General features: G+C 39.2%; 1 protein-coding gene across 1 annotated transcript; it reads right to left on the bottom strand.

The window, feature by feature from the left end:
• Positions 1-5,387: 5,387 nt before the first annotated feature.
• On the bottom strand, positions 5,388-21,912 carry LOC131956669 (keratinocyte proline-rich protein; the record flags this gene model as incomplete). The annotated part of the gene is given in 7 exon segments (XM_059321213.1): positions 5,388-5,740; positions 10,639-11,229; positions 11,602-11,685; positions 19,298-19,360; positions 19,480-19,628; positions 20,815-20,977; positions 21,679-21,912. Coding segments are annotated over 7 exon segments (1,301 nt in total), but the record flags the coding sequence as incomplete, so codon positions are not given.
• Positions 21,913-22,715: the final 803 nt, after the last annotated feature.

Here is a 22,715-nt window from a genome sequence, read left to right as displayed (position 1 = left end):
ACATTTTTTTCGGGAGAACTACTTAGCATTCGGACAAGTGTCCATTGGGGTGTTTGTCGCATTCGGGCAAGTGTCCATTCGGGTGTTTGTCGCATTCGGGCAAGTGTCCATTCGGGTGTTTGTCGCATTCGGGCAAGTGTCCATTCTGGAAGCTGGCCGCCTCCCATTCAACAAAACCCACACGGAAAAATGGTCTTAATGTAGCTGCTCAAATATTGAGACACAAGGATCTGACAAAAACAATTTTATTGAGGTTAAAAATCAATCTAAAATGTATGTCACACAAGCATTAAAAAAAAAACTTGGCACAGAATCACAGATAGAATTAAGTAGAAAAAACATAGCTTTACCAGGAAACAGATTGAGTAAACAGCTTTCACATTCAACCCTTTTTTGTATAAAAATGTTATAGGTGCATGCATATATACATATATATATAAAGAGAGATATATGTGTGTTTGTATATATATATATAAGTATATGTGTGTAGGCTCTATTTTTGTACAACATGATCTATTGTATTTATTTTTCTACACAAGTAGTCTATACATATAACCCCGACAGATATACTATGTATTCAGTAGAAAGTGCTTTTGAGAATCATGTTTTGTATTGTTGAGAATCTTAATAATCTAACATCACAGAACAACAATAAATAGAACAGAGCCATAAAAGTATAATAATTAACAAGAGTAGAACAATGAGAGCACTAGAGCTAATAGAAGAATCCACACTTTGGACTAGGTCAAATGTAAACAACAACAAACATGTGGCCTTACAGCTATCATAGCTACTTAGAATGCCATCAAGACTGGCCTGATATTCCCTTACTGCCATCAAGACTGGCCTGATATTCCCTTTTGTTACACAAGATTTACAAATGAAGCTAACATCTTCCCAGGTCAATGACCTTTGGACATTATGCACTGCCATCCAACATTGTCATTTTCCTTACCATTATCCACATTGACCCCCCCCCCCCCCCCAAATCAGTAGGAAATCAAGGCCTAAATTTCTATTAACAATTAACCCTAAACGTATTCCTTAATTTAAATGTAACCTTAATGAAAAGGTTGGATTAAGGTTTGTTAAAGGGTTTGCTTTAAAGATAAGGTAATGAAATATTTGAGAAACAAATTGTAACCTTAATCAAAAGGTTGGATTAGGGTTTGTTAAAAGGTTTGCTTTAAAGATAAGGTAATGAAATATTTCAGGAAACAAAATGTAACGTGAACCCGTCTTGTTTCTATGAAAGTTAATCACCGTGGGCTCATGTCCAATTTACAATCTGCAGGAACACAACATTATTAGCTATTTACAAAATCTTGTCAAACTAATATCATGTGACATAAAACTTACCATCAAAATAGGTACAGCCAATGAACAATGTCTATAAATAGACGACAATGACTTAAGCAAACTAAACGTTGAGCATGTAACCAGAAGACTATGAGCAAAGATCACTAGGTAAAAGGGTGCTCAAATATTCAACCCTCACACATTTTACATTGCTCTATTCAACCCTCACACATTTTACATTGCTATATTCAACCCTCACACATTTTACATTGCTATATTCAACCCTCACACATTTTACATTGCTATATTCAACCCTCAAACTTACATTGCTATATTCAACCCTCACACAACTTACATTGCTATATTCAACCCTCACACAACTTACATTGCTATATTCAACCCTCACACAACTTACATTGCTATATTCAACCCTCACACAACTTACATTGCTATATTCAACCCTCACACAACTTACATTGCTATATTCAACCCTCACACAACTTACATTGCTATATTCAACCCTCACACAACTTACATTGCTATATTCAACCCTCACACATTTTACATTGCTATATTCAACCATCACACAACTTACATTGCTATATTCAACCCTCACACATTTTACATTGCTATATTCAACCCTCACACATTTTACATTGCTATATTCAACCCTCACACAACTTACATTGCTATATTCAACCCTCACACAACTTACATTGCTATATTCAACCCTCACACATTTTACATTGCTATATTCAACCATCACACATTTTACATTGCTATATTCAACCCTCACACAACTTACATTGCTATATTCAACCCTCACACAACTTACATTGCTATATTCAACCCTCACACATTTTACATTGCTATATTCAACCATCACACATTTTACATTGCTATATTCAACCCTCACACAACTTACATTGCTATATTCAACCCTCACACAACTTACATTGCTATATTCAACCCTCACACATTTTACATTGCTATATTCAACCCTCACACATTTTACATTGCTATATTCAACCCTCACACAACTTACATTGCTATATTCAACCCTCACACAACTTACATTGCTATATTCAACCCTCACACAACTTACATTGCTATATTCAACCCTCACACAACTTACATTGCTATATTCAACCCTCACACAACTTACATTGCTATATTCAACCCTCACACAACTTACATTGCTATATTCAACCCTCACACAACTTACATTGCTATATTCAACCCTCACACAACTTACATTGCTATATTCAACCCTCACACAACTTACATTGCTATATTCAACCCTCACACATTTTACATTGCTATATTCAACCCTCACACATTTTACATTGCTATATTCAACCCTCACACAACTTACATTGCTATATTCAACCCTCACACAACTTACATTGCTATATTCAACCCTCACACATTTTACATTGCTATATTCAACCATCACACAACTTACATTGCTATATTCAACCCTCACACAACTTACATTGCTATATTCAACCCTCACACAACTTACATTGCTATATTCAACCCTCACACAACTTACATTGCTATATTCAACCCTCACACATTTTACATTGCTATATTCAACCCTCACACAACTTACATTGCTATATTCAACCCTCACACAACTTACATTGCTATATTCAACCCTCAACCATTTTACATTGCTATATTCAACCCTCACACAACTTACATTGCTATATTCAACCCTCACACATTTTACATTGCTCTATTCAACCCTCACACATTTTACATTGCTATATTCAACCATCACACATTTTACATTGCTATATTCAACCATCACACATTTTACATTGCTATATTCAACCATCACACAACTTACATTGCTATATTCAACCATCACACATTTTACATTGCTATATTCAACCATCACACATTTTACATTGCTATATTCAACCCTCACACAACTTACATTGCTATATTCAACCCTCACACAACTTACATTGCTATATTCAACCCTCACACAACTTACATTGCTATATTCAACCCTTACACAGCTTATTACATTGCTATATTCAACCCTCACACAGCTTACATTGCTATATTCAACCATCACACAACTTACATTGCTATATTCAACCATCACACATTTTACATTGCTATATTCAACCATCACACATTTTACATTGCTATATTTAACCCTCACACATTTTACATTGCTATATTCAACCCTCACACAACTTACATTGCTATATTCAACCCTTACACAACTTACATTGCTATATTCAACCCTCACACAACTTACATTGCTATATTCAACCCTCACACATTTTACATTGCTATATTCAACCCTCACACATTTTACATTGCTATATTCAACCCTCACACAACTTACATTGCTATATTCAACCCTCACACATTTTACATTGCTATATTCAACCCTCACACAACTTACATTGCTATATTCAACCCTCACACATTTTACATTGCTCTATTCAACCCTCACACATTTTACATTGCTATATTCAACCCTCACACATTTTACATTGCTATATTCAACCCTCACACATTTTACATTGCTATATTCAACCCTCACACATTTTACATTGCTATATTCAACCCTCACACATTTTACATTGCTATATTCAACCCTCACACAACTTACATTGCTATATTCAACCCTCACACATTTTACATTGCTATATTCAACCCTCACACATTTTACATTGCTATATTCAACCCTCACACAACTTACATTGCTATATTCAACCCTCACACATTTTACATTGCTATATTCAACCCTCACACAACTTACATTGCTATATTCAACCCTCACACATTTTACATTGCTATATTCAACCCTCACACATTTTACATTGCTATATTCAACCCTCACACAACTTACATTGCTATATTCAACCCTCACACATTTTACATTGCTATATTCAACCCTCACACAACTTACATTGCTATATTCAACCCTCACACATTTTACATTGCTATATTCAACCATCACACAACTTACATTGCTATATTCAACCCTCACACATTTTACATTGCTATATTCAACCCTCACACAACTTACATTGCTATATTCAACCCTCACACAACTTACATTGCTATATTCAACCCTCACACATTTTACATTGCTATATTCAACCCTCACACATTTTACATTGCTATATTCAACCCTCACACAACTTACATTGCTATATTCAACCCTCACACAACTTACATTGCTATATTCAACCATCACACATTTTACATTGCTATATTCAACCCTCACACATTTTACATTGCTATATTCAACCCTCACACAACTTACATTGCTATATTCAACCCTCACACATTTTACATTGCTATATTCAACCCTCACACATTTTACATTGCTATATTCAACCCTCACACAACTTACATTGCTATATTCAACCCTCACACATTTTACATTGCTATATTCAACCATCACACAACTTACATTGCTATATTCAACCCTCACACATCTTACATTGCTATATTCAACCCTCACACATTTTACATTGCTATATTCAACCCTCACACAACTTACATTGCTATATTCAACCATCACACATTTTACATTGCTATATTCAACCCTCACACAACTTACATTGCTATATTCAACCCTCACACAACTTACATTGCTATATTCAACCCTCACACATTTTACATTGCTATATTCAACCCTCACACAACTTACATTGCTATATTCAACCCTCACACATTTTACATTGCTATATTCAACCCTCACACAACTTACATTGCTATATTCAACCCTCACACAACTTACATTGCTATATTCAACCCTCACACAACTTACATTGCTATATTCAACCCTCACACAACTTACATTGCTATATTCAACCCTCACACATTTTACATTGCTATATTCAACCCTCACACAACTTACATTGCTATATTCAACCCTCACACATCTTACATTGCTATATTCAACCCTCACACATTTTACATTGCTATATTCAACCCTCACACAACTTACATTGCTATATTCAACCCTCACACATCTTACATTGCTATATTCAACCATCACACAACTTACATTGCTATATTCAACCCTCACACAACTTACATTGCTATATTCAACCCTCACACAACTTACATTGCTATATTCAACCCTCACACAACTTACATTGCTATATTCAACCCTCACACATTTTACATTGCTATATTCAACCCTCACACAACTTACATTGCTATAATATCGAACATTAAACTTAAAATAGGTGTAAACTTTGTACGAATAACTTTAAAATGGTTTACTTATAAAAAAATTAGATGCTGTACACAAAAAAATGTGTGCATATTTGCACAGACTAGGAAAGAAAATGGCTGAAATGGAGCAGAAACGTGGCCGCCAGTAAGATCAAATGCCCTTGTTCTGAGAGTGAATGCCCTTGTCCTATTGACATCCAATCCTACAACCTGGCTCCATCTGAAAGGCATAAGCATATCATCAGACTTGACATCTATATATATGTAACTAGCGTAGTTACTAGGGACGATGAGAACGTAATACAGTCTGTCAACTAAAGACTATTGCAAGAACGCATTACAGTCTGACGCAATGGTGCAGGTGGTGGACTGATAACGAACATAAAGCCACGGCGTATCTTGGGAAACGATACGACAAAGCCGCTGCGCAGTTCATAGTCTGATGCAACAAATGGTAATTATTACGAATACGAGGGGATATATGGGAAGGCGACTGCTAGATAGAGGCAGTACCAAGTTGGAGGCTGAACGGTGTAGATGGAACGATGGACACGTGCATTCTGTTATGTTAGGACTAGTGAGGACAGTGGGGGTCAGTTGGTTCATTGTATTCTTGTGGAACATTGATGCATTGTTATGTGGAGCATTTCTATTGATTCATGTAATAAAGAGATCAATGTAAACCTGCATTTCCGAGTATCTATATTGTGGTCGATGTTGTGTGCTGGTCAAAGGTAGCACGAGTAAATACACTCGGTAACATTTGGCGCTGTCAGCAGTGAAATCGGTAACATTTGGCACTACAAGTAAATAGACTCGGTAACATATATAATTCTCTTCTGGGAGCCGTTAGAAAACAAGCTGCAAGCACGCGCCTTGCAGTCCCCTCTCTTCCTCTCTATCGCTACCATCCAACCCCCACCCCCCTCACATGGTCAGATGAGTTGTAGTTCACGCTGTTTACATTTTACAATCGGAGACCGGGTTTGGTGACGGCTATTAGGGGCAGATAATTCAGTTTGAAACTATTTTAAACTTAGGAGGTAACTAAGAGGAAGCTGCTTTCACAGGGGGGGAGGGGGGGGGGGGGGAATGGGGGTTTAGTGTTTTAAAGCAAATATTTTCAGTGGCAGCATTGGTACTGTCGAATTCACAAATTATGAATTACTGAAAAGTAGAAAAAAACAACTAAATAGCGGTGTATGATACACAGCAGGTCGGCTCGTTTTAAATATTTATGGTACATCCTGCTGGTGCCCAAGACAAATGGGGCAGATGAAGTAGAGTTTATCTGATTCAAAGACATTGGCACACAAGGGGATAGTATGGTGAGTTCTACGCCTAGCCGCTGTTGTTTACCAAATGTGATTCAGGTAACCATTAAAGCTGGGTGGAGACAGGCACATCCTACATACTTCAGCCCAGGGTCCGAACTCAAGGCTTTTGGGTTGGCTGTTGTAAGCTCTTACATCTGACCACCCTGTCACCCATTTATAGCCCTTTCTTATAACCATCTCACCAGAGATTAGCCCCCCCCCCCCCCTCATTCACCAGAGATTAGCCCCACTTACCCCCTCATTCACCAGAGATTAGCCCAACTCACCCACTGACCCTCCTAATTCACCAGAGATTAGCCCCACTTACCCCCCCCCCTCATTCACCAGAGATTAGCCCCACTCACCCACTGACCCCCCTCATTCACCAGAGATTAGCCCCCCCCCCCTCATTCACCAGAGATTAGCCCCACTGTCACCCACTGACCCCCCTCATTCACCAGAGATTAGCCCCTTACCCCCCCCCCCCCTCATTCACCAGAGAATAGCCCCACTCACCCACTGACCCTCCTCATTCACCAGAGATTAGCCCCACTTACCCCCCCCCCCTCATTCACCAGAGATTAGCCCCACTCACCCACTGACCCCCCTCATTCACCAGAGATTAGCCCCCCCCCCTCATTCACCAGAGATTAGCCCCACTCACCCACTGACCCCCCTCATTCACCAGAGATTAGCCCCACTGTCACCCACTGACCCCCTCATTCACCAGAGATTAGCCCCACTTACACCCCTCATTCACCAGAGATTAGCCCCACTGACCCCCCTCATTCACCAGAGATTAGCCCCACTTACCCCCCTCATTCACCAGAGATTAGCCCCACTCACCCCCCTCATTCACCAGAGATTAGCCCCACTGTCACCCACTGACCCTAATTCACCAGAGATTAGCCCCACTGTCACCCACTGACCCTAATTCACCAGAGATTAGCCCCACTCACCCCCCTCATTCACCAGAGATTAGCCCCACTGTCACCCACTGACCCTAATTCACCAGAGATTAGCCCCACTCACCCACTGACCCCCCTCATTCACCAGAGATTAGCCCCACTTACCCCCCTCATTCACCAGAGATTAGCCCCACTTACCCCCCTCATTCACCAGAGATTAGCCCCACTTACCCCCCTCATTCACCAGAGATTAGCCCCACTTACCCCCCTCATTCACCAGAGATTAGCCCCACTTACCCCCCTCATTCACCAGAGATTAGCCCCACTTACCCCCCTCATTCACCAGAGAATAGCCCCACTGACCCTCCTCATTCACCAGAGATTAGCCCCACTTACCCCCCTCATTCACCAGAGATTAGCCCCACTGTCACCCACTTACCCCCCTCATTCACCAGAGATTAGCCCCACTGACCCCCCTCATTCACCAGAGATTAGCCCCACTCACCCACTGACCCTCCTCATTCACCAGAGATTAGCCCCACTGACCCTCCTCATTCACCAGAGATTAGCCCCCCCCCTCATTCACCAGAGATTAGCCCCCCCCCTCATTCACCAGAGATTAGCCCCACTTACCCCCCTCATTCACCAGAGATTAGCCCCACTTACCCCCCTCATTCACCAGAGATTAGCCCCACTGTCACCCACTGACCCCCTCATTCACCAGAGATTAGCCCCACTTACCCCCCTCATTCACCAGAGATTAGCCCCCCCCCCTCATTCACCAGAGATTAGCCCCACTTACCCTCCTCATTCACCAGAGATTAGCCCCACTGACCCTCCTCATTCACCAGAGATTAGCCCCACTTACCCCCCTCATTCACCAGAGATTAGCCCCACTGTCACCCACTGACCCCCTCATTCACCAGAGATTAGCCCCACTTACCCCCCTCATTCACCAGAGATGAGCCCCACTTACCCCCCTCATTCACCAGAGTTTAGCCCCACTTACCCCCCTCATTCACCAGAGATTAGCCCCACTTACCCCCCTCATTCACCAGAGATTAGCCCCACTTACCCCCTCATTCACCAGAGATTAGCCCCACTTACCCCCTCATTCACCAGAGATTAGCCCCACTGTCACCCACTGACACCCCTCATTCACCAGAGATTAGCCCCACTTACCCCCCTCATTCACCAGAGATTAGCCCCACTGTCACCCACTGACCCTCCTCATTCACCAGAGATTAGCCCCACTGTCACCCCTCATTCACCAGAGATTAGCCCCACTGTCACCCACTGACCCCCCTCATTCACCAGAGATTAGCCCCACTTACCCCCCTCATTCACCAGAGATTAGCCCCACTGTCACCCACTGACCCCCCTCATTCACCAGAGATTAGCCCCACTGTCACCCACTGACCCCCTCATTCACCAGAGATTAGCCCCACTTACCCCCTCATTCACCAGAGATTAGCCCCACTTACCCCCCTCATTCACCAGAGATTAGCCCCACTTACCCCCTCATTCACCAGAGATTAGCCCCCCCCCCCCTCATTCACCCGAGATTAGCCCCCCCCCCCTCCTCATTCACCAGAGATTAGCCCCACTTACCCCCCTCATTCACCAGAGATTAGCCCCACTTACCCCCCTCATTCACCAGAGATTAGCCCCACTTACCCCCCTCATTCACCAGAGATTAGCCCCACTTACCCCCCTCATTCACCAGAGATTAGCCCCACTGTCACCCACTGACCCCCCTCATTCACCAGAGATTAGCCCCACTTACCCCCCCCTCATTCACCAGAGATTAGCCCCACTTACCCCCCTCATTCACCAGAGATTAGCCCCACTGTCACCCACTTACCCCCCTCATTCACCAGAGATTAGCCCCACTGTCACCCACTTACCCCCCTCATTCACCAGAGATTAGCCCCACTGTCACCCACTTACCCCCCTCATTCACCAGAGATTAGCCCCACTGTCACCCACTTACCCCCCTCATTCACCAGAGATTAGCCCCACTTACCCCCCTCATTCACCAGAGATTAGCCCCACTTACCCCCCTCATTCACCAGAGATTAGCCCCCACCAGAAGATTCCTGCTACAAATTAGCCCAGGGTCAATTCACCTGCTGTCAAGCATGGCAGCTAGGGTCTAGTAGGGAATGTAGCAGCTAGGGTCTAGTAGGGAATGTAGCAGCTGGGGTCTAGTAGGGAATGTAGCAGCTGGGGTCTAGTAGGGAATGTAGCAGCTGGGGTCTAGTAGGGAATGTAGCAGCTAGGGTCTAGTAGGGAATGTAGCAGCTGGGGTCTAGTAGGGAATGTAGCAGCTGGGGTCTAGTAGGGAATGTAGCAGCTGGGGTCTAGTAGGGAATGTAGCAGCTGGGGTCTAGTAGGGAATGTAGCAGCTGGGGTCTAGTAGGGAATGTAGCAGCTGGGGTCTGGTAGGAAATGTAGCAGCTAGGGTCTAGTAGGGAATGTAGCAGCTGGGGTCTAGTAGGGAATGTAGCAGCTGGGGTCTAGTAGGGAATGTAGCAGCTGGGGTCTAGTAGGGAATGTAGCAGCTGGGGTCTAGTAGGGAATGTAGCAGCTGGGGTCTAGTAGGGAATGTAGCAGCTGGGGTCTAGTAGGGAATGTAGCAGCTGGGGTCTAGTAGGGAATGTAGCAGCTGGGGTCTAGTAGGGAATGTAGCAGCTGGGGTCTAGTAGGGAATGTAGCAGCTGGGGTCTAGTAGGGAATGTAGCAGCTGGGGTCTAGTAGGGAATGTAGCAGCTGGGATCTAGTAGGGAATGTAGCAGCTGGGATCTAGTAGGGAATGTAGCAGCTGGGGTCTAGTAGGGATTGTAGCAGCTAGGATCTGGTAGGGAGCTAGGTGTAGGTCAATTTCTACTTACATGAATTCGAGCTCTCTTGTACAGGTGAGTTGAGAGCTACAGGCTCATACTGAGGAGCTGTTGGCAGGGTAGATTCAGATATGTCGGCTGTTTGGGGTGTCACTCCACTGTAGGTGTGGATCTCATCTGGATAGGGGGCCCCACTAGCTGGCTGATGTGTCTCATGTGTGGGTGAGTAGGAGCCCCCACTAGGCTGGGGGTATGGGGCTCCTCTAGGTTCGGGGTAGGAAGTCTCACTATGCTGGGGGTAGGGGAACTCACCAGGCTGGGGGTAGGGGGCTCCAGTAGGTTGTGGGTAGGGGGCACCACTAGGTTGTGGGTAGGGGGCACCACTAGGTTGTGGGTAGGGGGCACCACTAGGTTGTGGGTAGGGGGCTCCAGTAGGTTGTGGGTAGGGGGCACCACTAGGTTGTGGGTAGGGGGCTCCAGTAGGTTGTGGGTAGGGGGCGCCACTACAAGGTGGGTATGGAACATTGGAATATGGATAAGGAACATCACTTGGAGGTGGGAAGGGCATATCTTGGTAAGATGCGGGTGCTCCGTGCCCCATGGGTGGGGGGTATCCTGTTCCCAGAGCTTCACTTGTTTTAGCTGCAAACAAAAGGTTGGATGCTCAAGTTAGATTCCATTTCATAACCAACACTCAATTGAGCACATGTGCTCAAACTCTCCAGCTCAAACACATCAACTTACCCAAAGGTGGGTAGGGTTCTCCATGTCATACCACATCCAAACACATCAACTTACCCAAAGGTGGGTAGGGTTCTCCATGTCATACCACATCCAAACACATCAACTTACCCAAAGGTGGGTAGGGTTCTCCATGTCATACCACATCCAAACACATCAACTTACCCAAAGGTGGGTAGGGTTCTCCATGTCATACCACATCCAAACACATCAACTTACCCAAAGGTGGGTAGGGTTCTCCATGTCATACCACATCCAAACAAATCAACTTACCCAAAGGTGGGTAGGGTTCTCCGTGTGATACCACATCAGCATACGATGGTGGAGGTTGAGCTGGTTTTTCCTCATGGGCTAATGCTGGGAGGAAAATAACAAACATTTGAATACACATCACTGTAGCTGTGTACATAAAACATTTGAATACACATTTGAGAAATTAGAAATGGAGTAAGTACCTCATCTATTTATATTATTCACTGGTTACCAAAAATCGCTCAAAAGTTGATACAGAACTACAAATTTGATATAATGCTTCTATCTAAAATTTTGTCGACCTAAATGAAACGGTATGCAAGTTATCAAGTTTACACACATATAGACAGGATTGTAAAATCAAGTTTTTCCCGCTCTGGAAGGTTGTATAAATAATGTCAACATATCAATCTAGATTTTTGTATTGGCTCTGGAAGGTTGTATAAATAATGTCAACATATCAATCTAGATTTTTGTATTGGCTCTGGAAGGTTGTATAAATAATGTCAACATATCAATCTAGATTTTTGTATTGGCTCTGGAAGGTTGTATAAATAATGTCAACATATCAATCTAGATTTTTGTATTGGCTCTGGAAGGTTGTATAAATAATGTCAACATATCAATCTAGATTTTTGTATTGGCTCTGGAAGGTTGTATAAATAATGTCAACATATCAATCTAGATTTTTGTATTGGCTCTGGAAGGTTGTATAAATAATGTCAACATATCAATCTAGATTTTTGTATTGGCTCTGGAAGGTTGTATAATTAATGTCAACATATCAATCTAGATTTTTGTATTGGCTCTGGAAGGTTGTATAATTAATGTCAACATATCAATCTAGATTTTTGTATTGGCTCTGGAAGGTTGTATAAATAATGTCAACATATCAATCTAGATTTTTGTATTGGCTCTGGAAGGTTGTATAAATAATGTCAACATATCAATCTAGATTTTTGTATTGGCTCTGGAAGGTTGTATAAATAATGTCAACATATCAATCTAGATTTTTGTATTGGCTCTGGAAGGTTGTATAAATAATGTCAACATATCAATCTAGATTTTTGTATTGGCTCTGGAAGGTTGTATAAATAATGTCAACATATCAATCTAGATTTTTGTATTGGCTCTGGAAGGTTGTATAAATAATGTCAACATATCAATCTAGATTTTTGTATTGGCTCTGGAAGGTTGTATAAATAATGTCAACATATCAATCTAGATTTTTGTATTGGCTCTGGAAGGTTGTATAATTAATGTCAACATATCAATCTAGATTTTTGTATTGGCTCTGGAAGGTTGTATAAATAATGTCAACATATCAATCTAGATTTTTGTATTGGCTCTGGAAGGTTGTATAAATAATGTCAACATATCAATCTAGATTTTTGTATTGGCTCTGGAAGGTTGTATAAATAATGTCAACATATCAATCTAGATTTTTGTATTGGCTCTGGAAGGTTGTATAAATAATGTCAACATATCAATCTAGATTTTTGTATTGGCTCTGGAAGGTTGTATAAATAATGTCAACATATCAATCTAGATTTTTGTATTGGCTCTGGAAGGTTGTATAAATAATGTCAACATATCAATCTAGATTTTTGTATTGGCTCTGGAAGGTTGTATAAATAATGTCAACATATCAATCTAGATTTTTGTATTGGCTCTGGAAGGTTGTATAATTAATGTCAACATATCAATCTAGATTTTTGTATTGGCTCTGGAAGGTTGTATAATTAATGTCAACATATCAATCTAGATTTTTGTATTGGCTCTGGAAGGTTGTATAATTATTGTCAACATATCAATCTAGATTTTTGTATTGGCTCTGGAAGGTTGTATAAATAATGTCAACATATCAATCTAGATTTTTGTATTGGCTCTGGAAGGTTGTATAAATAATGTCAACATATCAATCTAGATTTTTGTATTGGCTCTGGAAGGTTGTATAATTAATGTCAACATATCAATCTAGATTTTTGTATTGGCTCTGGAAGGTTGTATAAATAATGTCAACATATCAATCTAGATTTTTGAATTGGCTCTGGAAGGTTGTATAATTAATGTCAACATATCAATCTAGATTTTTGTATTGGCTCTGGAAGGTTGTATAAATAATGTCAACATATCAATCTAGATTTTTGTATTGGCTCTGGAAGGTTGTATAATTAATGTCAACATATCAATCTAGATTTTTGTATTGGCTCTGGAAGGTTGTATAAATAATGTCAACATATCAATCTAGATTTTTGTATTGGCTCTGGAAGGTTGTATAAATAATGTCAACATATCAATCTAGATTTTTGTATTGGCTCTGGAAGGTTGTATAAATAATGTCAACATATCAATCTAGATTTTTGTATTGGCTCTGGAAGGTTGTATAATTAATGTCAACATATCAATCTAGATTTTTGTATTGGCTCTGGAAGGTTGTATAATTAATGTCAACATATCAATCTAGATTTTTGTATTGGCTCTGGAAGGTTGTATAAATAATGTCAACATATCAATCTAGATTTTTGTATTGGCTCTGGAAGGTTGTATAAATAATGTCAACATATCAATCTAGATTTTTGTATTGGCTCTGGAAGGTTGTATAAATAATGTCAACATATCAATCTAGATTTTTGTATTGGCTCTGGAAGGTTGTATAAATAATGTCAACATATCAATCTAGATTTTTGTATTGGCTCTGGAAGGTTGTATAAATAATGTCAACATATCAATCTAGATTTTTGTATTGGCTCTGGAAGGTTGTATAAATAATGTCAACATATCAATCTAGATTTTTGTATTGGCTCTGGAAGGTTGTATAAATAATGTCAACATATCAATGTAGATTTTTGTATTGGCTCTGGAAGGTTGTATAAATAATGTCAACATATCAATCTAGATTTTTGTATTGGCTCTGGAAGGTTGTATAATTAATGTCAACATATCAATCTAGATTTTTGTATTGGCTCTGGAAGGTTGTATAAATAATGTCAACATATCAATGTAGATTTTTGTATTGGCTCTGGAAGGTTGTATAAATAATGTCAACATATCAATCTAGATTTTTGTATTGGCTCTGGAAGGTTGTATAAATAATGTCAACATATCAATCTAGATTTTTGTATTGGCTCTGGAAGGTTGTATAAATAATGTCAACATATCAATCTAGATTTTTGTATTGGCTCTGGAAGGTTGTATAATTAATGTCAACATATCAATCTAGATTTTTGTATTGGCTCTGGAAGGTTGTATAAATAATGTCAACATATCAATCTAGATTTTTGTATTGGCTCTGGAAGGTTGTATAAATAATGTCAACATATCAATCCAGATTTTTGTATTGGCTCTGGAAGGTTGTATAAATAATGTCAACATATCAATCCAGATTTTTGTATTGGCTCTGGAAGGTTGTATAAATAATGTCAACATATCAATCTAGATTTTTGTATTGGCTCTGGAAGGTTGTATAATTAATGTCAACATATCAATCTAGATTTTTGTATGATACAGGGCCAGGTTTAGGAAACATTTTTTTGAATTAACCAAAACCAAAACATAAAAACAAACACAAACTTAATGCCAACACAATTGCAAATACAAGCATCCTGTCGGGGCGCCTGCGAACCCGCCTGATTCAACTTAGTAAACTGTACATCTATAATACCCCATCGTATCCATAGTCTATTACACTCACTAAAACAAATGTAGATACCATAGCGCTCATGGCGCCAAATAGCTCCTTGTTGGGGCGCCAGAGGACATTTAAACATAGAGGACATTTAGGAATGGCTTCTAAACTGTTATTGATTAAAAATAATAATTAGTAAACAATACATTCAGTGTATAAAATAAATAAAAGGTAGTATTTAAAATACCAGTGTTTTACTTACCACATTGCACTTTATTTATCCATGCTAATATTTTTTTCCAAAATCAAAACAAACGAATAAAAGAATTTAATGTTTCTTTTTGTGATCTATCAAGGAAAGTAACTGGTACCAAAGGGACAAAGGGAAGTAGATTGTCCATTTTTTTCCAGACACAATAAGTATTTTTGTGAAGGGTGATATATTTTATTTATTATATATTTTATTTGATTGTGTTCTTTCCACATTATCTATATATATAATTCTCTTCTTGGAGACGTTAGAAAACAAGATGTAAGCGCGCCTTGCAGTCCCCTCTCTTCCTCTCTAGGCATATCGCAACCGCCGCCACCCCAACATGGTCTGGTGGGCTGTGGTTCACGCTAAATGTTTATAATCGTAGAGACGGGTTTAGTGACGGCTATTAGGGGCAGATAATTTAGTTTGAAACTATTTTAAACTTAGGGGAGGAAACTAAGAGGAGGCTGCTTTCGAATTACTGAAAAGTAGAAAATAATACAACTAAATAGCGGCGTGTGATATGCCGCTGGTCGGCTCGTGCAAATTAAAATGATGAGTTTGGAAAATGAAATTTTTTTAACAAAACCATCAATATTGATTTTTCTTAATCATTAATTTAGATCAGTACTAACTTTTTGTGAGTGGTGACCCCCATTTATAAAAAGTAAGTGACCCGTAACCACAATAAAATTAAAAAGTCAATGATCGTAAGGAAATTAATAAGCACTAAAATAAGATATTCTAGTAGATTTTCAATAACTGTTTAAATGCGATGAGTGAATTAGCATGCTATTGAGTATGCAGTTGAGTTATTGTCAACATTTAATTTATTTCTTTATTTTGTTTTTCATTGGGGAAGTTTTAAAAGTCTATTCTCAAGAAGATATGTACACACAAGAGTAACTAAAAATAAAGGCGATCAATTTAATTTTGTGTATGAATGGTGCATACTACACTGAAATTGTGTTTAACACAGTATGTGATGCGGAATCATTTTGCAATTCCAATATTTCATCTTTTAATTCACCTGGAATGCTGACAACATCAAGAGAAGCAGCAGTGAATGGGTTACTTGTCAATGCAGATTCTTCTTCTTTCAGCTCAAGGGAAAATGACATTGCAGTTAGTTTTCAAGAGATTCAAGATGCCTAGAATTCCCAATAAAATTTTATTTTTATTTATTTCTCAAACATGGCCAAACTTCTAAGATTTATTTTTCTTCACCAATTTTTCAGCTTTGATAAAATTGCCCCAAGATTATCATGAAAAGAAATAATATTCGTTCATTTTCCCTGAAGCTTCAGGTTAAGCTTATGTTGATGTTCGAATATATCTTCTAGGTATAATACTCTCCCCAACCACTCTTTGTTGTTAAATTATATCAAAAGGTCCCGTATCCCTTGCACTTCCAAGAACATCATGATTTCATCTTTCAATTCATAAACACAATTCACAACATTTCTTTTTGACAGCCAGTATACTGTTGTGTGCAAAACCAGAACCTAATGATCTTTATTCATGTCTTTGCACAGTTCTTTAAACAGATGGGTGTTTAGGGCTGCAGGTTCGCATGGTTCTTTAAACAGACGGGTGTTAAGGGCTGCAGGTTCCCATGGTTTTTTAAACAGACGGGTGTTAAGGGCTGCAGGTTTGCATGGTTCTTTAAACAGACGGGTGTTAAGGGCTGCAGGTTTGCATGGTTCTTTAAACAGACGGGTGTTAAGGGCTGCAGGTTTGCATGGTTCTTTAAACAGATGGGTGTTAAGGGCTGCAGGTTTGCATGGTTCTTTAAACAGGCGGGTGTTAAGGGCTGCAGGTTCCCATGGTTCTTTAAACAGGCGGGTGTTAAGGGCTGCAGGTTTGCATGGTTCTTTAAACAGGCGGGTGTTAAGGGCTGCAGGTTCCCATGGTTCTTTAAACAGGCGGGTGTTAAGGGCTGCAGGTTTGCATGGTTCTTTAAACAGACGGGTGTTAAGGGCTGCAGGTTTGCATGGTTCTTTAAACAGACGGGTGTTAAGGGCTGCAGGTTTGCATGGTTCTTTAAACAGATGGGTGTTAAGGGCTGCAGGTTTGCATGGTTCTTTAAACAGGCGGGTGTTAAGGGCTGCAGGTTCCCATGGTTCTTTAAACAGATGGGTGTTAAGGGCTGCAGGTTTGCATGGTTCTTTAAACAGACGGGTGTTAAGGGCTGCAGGTTCAATATAATTTACGACTTTTATTAGCAATGGAATTGGACCGATTTTGACCCAAATATAGATGGTGCACCATCCGTACAAACCCTACAGCCAGCCATTTCCCATTTTAATCCTCCAGTTTCAAAAAACATTTATTTTCTCCATGATATCTTCACAAAATAGCAACTCTTCTTTGCTATCATCTGAATGAATATATTTTGCAAAGACAAGCAAATGCAAACACAAACTCACGTGTGTTGATTCATCTTCTAGAAAGGCAAGCAATGGTGAAAGCTTGATTTCATTTAAAATTTGTTCGTTAACATCTACGGATATGTCTGCTATAAGCTGCTGAATAGTATTATTAGACAGAAATATTTGTTGCATCTTTACTGTACTTGAATCCCCAAGAGTTCATTTCACCATTTTTAACATGCAGGGTTTGATGAGATTTTCTCCTATTGTGTGAGAGGTTTTTTTTTTTTTTTTGCTTAGCAATTTCTAATGTGACTTTATATGATGCTTGCACTAATGCTGTGTTTTCTTGGTGAAAACTTCCTGTTCAATCAAGTCTCTGACGTTTGCAACTAGTTTCATGCCGACGTGAGACCTCCACATCTTTTTAGGTGTGTTCCGAATGACTCGTCTCAAAATGACGTTTTAGTTTTGAAAGTTTCATAGACTCATGACGGAGAACAACTTTGCACAATTCGCATTGTTTCTTCTCTATTCCATTTCCAGTGATGTCAGTAAAGCTGAATTTCAGATATTCTTCTAAATATGTTTTCTTTTCATGGCTAGGGTTTAGTCTACCCTCCACCCCCCCCCCCCCCCCCCAGAAAGCCCTTCGCAACCCCCACAGTTTGGGAACCCATGATTTAGATCAGTTAGATATTTTCTAATCTCTTGGCATTTTTATCAAAGCTGCAAAATTGGATAAGAAAAACAAATATCAAAAATATTGCCATGTTTGAGAAACTCTGCAGTGTGGTAGATGAATCTGATTGTGAGATAAATAAAAATTTGAAAGAGGATTCTGGGCATCTTGAATTTCTTGAAAGCAAACCGCTGCATTATTTTCCCTGAGCTGAAAGAAAAAGAATCTGCATCAGCTTCCCTTGATGTTGCCAGCATTGCCAATGAATTCTTAACTTTGCAGAATCATTCCGCATCACGTATTGTTGTGTTAAATAAAAAACTGCTCAAACAATTTTGGTGTAGTATGCACCGATCATACCCAAGCAGGAAATCAATTGCCTTTTGAGTCTTAGTTCCTTTTGTGGCTTCTCAAATTACAATCAAAACAAAGAAATAAATTAAATGCTGAAAATGACATGAGGTTGACGTCTTTTAGTGTTTATTATTTTCCTCACTAATTTCGAAGTTTGGGAACCACTGATTTAGATAATTAACACTAAGAATATTACACTCGGCGACCCCAAGTTTTATACTACATTTTGTACCACTGGTCTGCTGTCCACCTGCCACATACAGAGACACAAGCGTCCATTTGAGCTTTATATATAAGATTAAAATACTCCCTCTATACTCTGTATAAGAAAGTAAAAAAATCATTTGGAACTAATCTTTTAAGGTAAGTGGCAGCTTGAGTGTGATCATGTTAGAATAAAAGACCTGATGTAAAGATATAGTTACCATAGCCTGGATCTGCACTGTTGAGCGGGACTGTCTGGGGACCACAGTATCTCTGGCTGGATCCTAAAGGGTTAACAAAAAAAACATGTACTGACACATGCCCCAACACAAGCATTTATCACCAACAACAATCAGGTAACATCAAGAACTATACAATCAGCACAATAAGAAAATATTTTTACCTCTTTTGGAAAATTTGCGAATTATTTTTCCAGCCTGCTTCCGTTTTTTGCAACACAAAGCTCCAACAGCAACAATGACCACAACAGCAACAATAATTCCTACAATAGTTCCAACTGACATGTTTGTAGCTTTGTTTCTTTCATGTAGCCTAAATGGTTGGAAAAAAATCACATGAACTTATTTTTTAGTTTTAGTGCTGAGGAAATATAAAATTAATTAGATGAAATATAAAATTACTTAGTTTTAATGCTATTTTATCAAAAACATCATTCCTGAAGCAATCAAAACTCAAAACTTCTCCCCACCTTGGATCTCCCACTGTCATTTAACCATTAGTGACTCAATAGACACCATAGAAAGAAAATCTGACTATGATCAAGAAGAACTAAAGAAAATAACAAATAAGCACATTAAGGATCAGTACCCTAGCAATACCTGGATTAGGGTATTTACAGATGGCTCAGCTGAAGATGCCACAAAAAATGGCGGGGCTGGCATCCTTATTGAATGGCCAAGGGGAGAAAGCCTGGAAAAGTCAATAGCCACAGGCAGCCTATCCGACAATTTTAGGGCAGAAAAAGAAGCTATAGAGCATGCAGCAAACCTCCTGTCAGAACACCCTGAATCACCAAATAGTCAGATAGTATTTCTTACAGATGCCAAATCTGTCCTGCAATCCCTAAAAAATCCAGAGTCCTATACTCAATCACTTAGGACAGCACTAGAAAGGCTAATAAATACCTGCAGCAGAATTGTGCTGCAGTTGATCCCGGGCGACTGCCAGATCCAGGGTAATGAGATTGCGGACCAGCTGGCAAAAATTGGGGGAAAGAAACAACAACCGGAAATTCGCTACACCCAAAAGAAATAAAAAGAATAATAAAAAACAAACAAACGCAAATGTGGTCTGACACACACCCTCACTACAATAAAGATGATGGATATTATAATTTGACACGAAAACAACAATACATAATCTTTTGACTAACAGGACATAACAGACTAAATCAACACATGCATAAAAAACTAAAGGTTGGGTGTGGCGAAATGTGCCCTTGTGGCAAGGCCCCGGAAAATACGGAGCACGTCCTTCAGGAATGTTCTTTGTATAGCCAGGCGCAAGTCAGACACTGGCCCCTGCTCACCCCACTCAGGGAAAAATTATATGGGGCACCTGCTGATCTGAAGACCACAGTCCGATTTGTTCACGAAGTTGGACTTGTTGTCTAAATCCTCCACCATATTCTCAATTAAGAACGAAGAAGAAGAAGAAGAAGAAGTGCTATTTTGGGGTTTTGGGAATCCATGTCTTAGCATCTTTCATGACAACTTACATGAAATAGGCTTCAGCTTCTGATTCATTACAACAGTATTCCCTTTTGTCTGGGCCACAACAGTAGACAGCATTGAGAGATTCATTCTCTCGTGGACAAATGAAATAGCCATAGACTGTACCTGAAGGGCTTTTTTCTTTGTTATTGGTACAGATTGTTGGCACTAAATAGACACAAACATCATGGTCAATTCAAAACTGACACCAATCTAAAATTATTTTAAATAGTCAAATAAATCTAGTAAACAAATACAAAAATTCTTCATACAGAAAGCTAATAAACAGACAAAAAGACACTTCAAAACAAAGAGACTGCCTAAAAATACTTTTTTTAAAACCACGTAAGTAGTTAGCAATCTTAGCAACAGTTAACTGCCCATTCTTAGTCTGTGTTCCATTTTTGGACAAGAAACCAACCAGCTGTGACCTTTTAGTACTTAAAGTTGTTATTTTCCCCCTTTCGATAAGTGGGACGAATCTTTTAATAATTTTTAATGACAGTTTAATAGGTGATTAAATTAAAAAATTGCATTATCATCAACGATAAATGCATCTAGAAAGTTTGGACAAACTCACTACATTAAAACTGAGTCAAAATTGAGTTACAAGATTTGCCTCAAATAAGACTTAATCAGCTAAAATAAACATATAAAAAAATCAGTCAGTCTGCGGAAAAATATCGGTGGACAATTTTCAATGAGATGAAACGTGAATTTCCATTTTTAAAATGTGGAAAAGTTACATTTATGATAAAAAAATCCTTGAAATCAGACAGATAGACAATCACTTAACTACTAATCAAAACATCTGGTCCTACGACTGATCCCTTTGGATGGTAAAAATACCTTTAATTGGCACTACTTACTTTTATTGCTATGTGGATAAAGCTTACGGTAGCGCATGCTACCATAAATCATCCCGGCAGATGCTGCCACCATCCATGTTGAGCTGGTATAAGGACTACTACCTCCAACTATTCGACCGGATAGTGGAATGCGTGACATTACTCTGTTGTTTCTTGAAAAAGTTCCAGAACTTCTACCAATCCGACTTCTGCTGCTACGACCTCCACTTCGTCTTCCATCGACCCCTCCAAAGGCTAAATCAATTGAAAAAGTAGTTCTATGAATAACAGCATCGACTACCATGGGAAAACATTTGACATTGATAGAACTTTATATAACTATTTAACAATACTGTTTAGGACAAAAATTTACTAATGTAAAGTAGTTTTGGTTAACTCAGACAGAAATTCTATTTAATGTACAAATGAACATGAGGTTAATTAAACCGGAAGTGATCTCCCCTAAACTTTCTCCAATATTTTTATATAAAACAACAGGGGATGGTAACTCGGGATATAGTTATGATTTTTAATCCATTTTAAATATTTAAACTTTTTAAAATAGAATAGAATCTCATAAAAAAAGAATTGCGCACCAAGTAAACGCCAAATAAAGATGTGTATAATAGTGCGGAATATTATTAGTACATTATAAATTCACATGCGTTTTTTGAGAAATCGGAAATAGCGTAAATTAGTACTTCCGGTCAACGGAAATTACTCAAATTTTGACAGAAGGTATAGATATAGGTCTTTTACTTACATGTGAAATTTCATTTATCTATCTGAAATAGTACTCAGATTATAGGCTTTTGAAAAATTCAAAGTAGAAAAAGTACCACTTCCGGTTATCGGAAATCTCTCAAAAGTTGATAAGGATCTACGATTTTGATAAAATACTTATATATAAAATTTCATTAAACTAGCTGTAACGGTACTCTGTTATTTTAAATACACCATTAACTTCCTTACCCCTTAAGAGAACTTTCGACACCAAATTTAAATATCTAGCTTACTCGGTTGACGAGAAAAGAGAGAATTTAAAAATTATCTTAGAA

Source organism: Physella acuta, unplaced genomic scaffold (genome assembly GCF_028476545.2).
Source record: "Physella acuta isolate Inbredline_101_S28 unplaced genomic scaffold, ASM2847654v3 ptg001167l, whole genome shotgun sequence".
Taxonomy (NCBI): domain Eukaryota; kingdom Metazoa; phylum Mollusca; class Gastropoda; family Physidae; genus Physella; species Physella acuta.
Note: the sequence above shows the minus strand (reverse complement) of the source record. Positions and strands in the feature narration are given on the sequence as shown.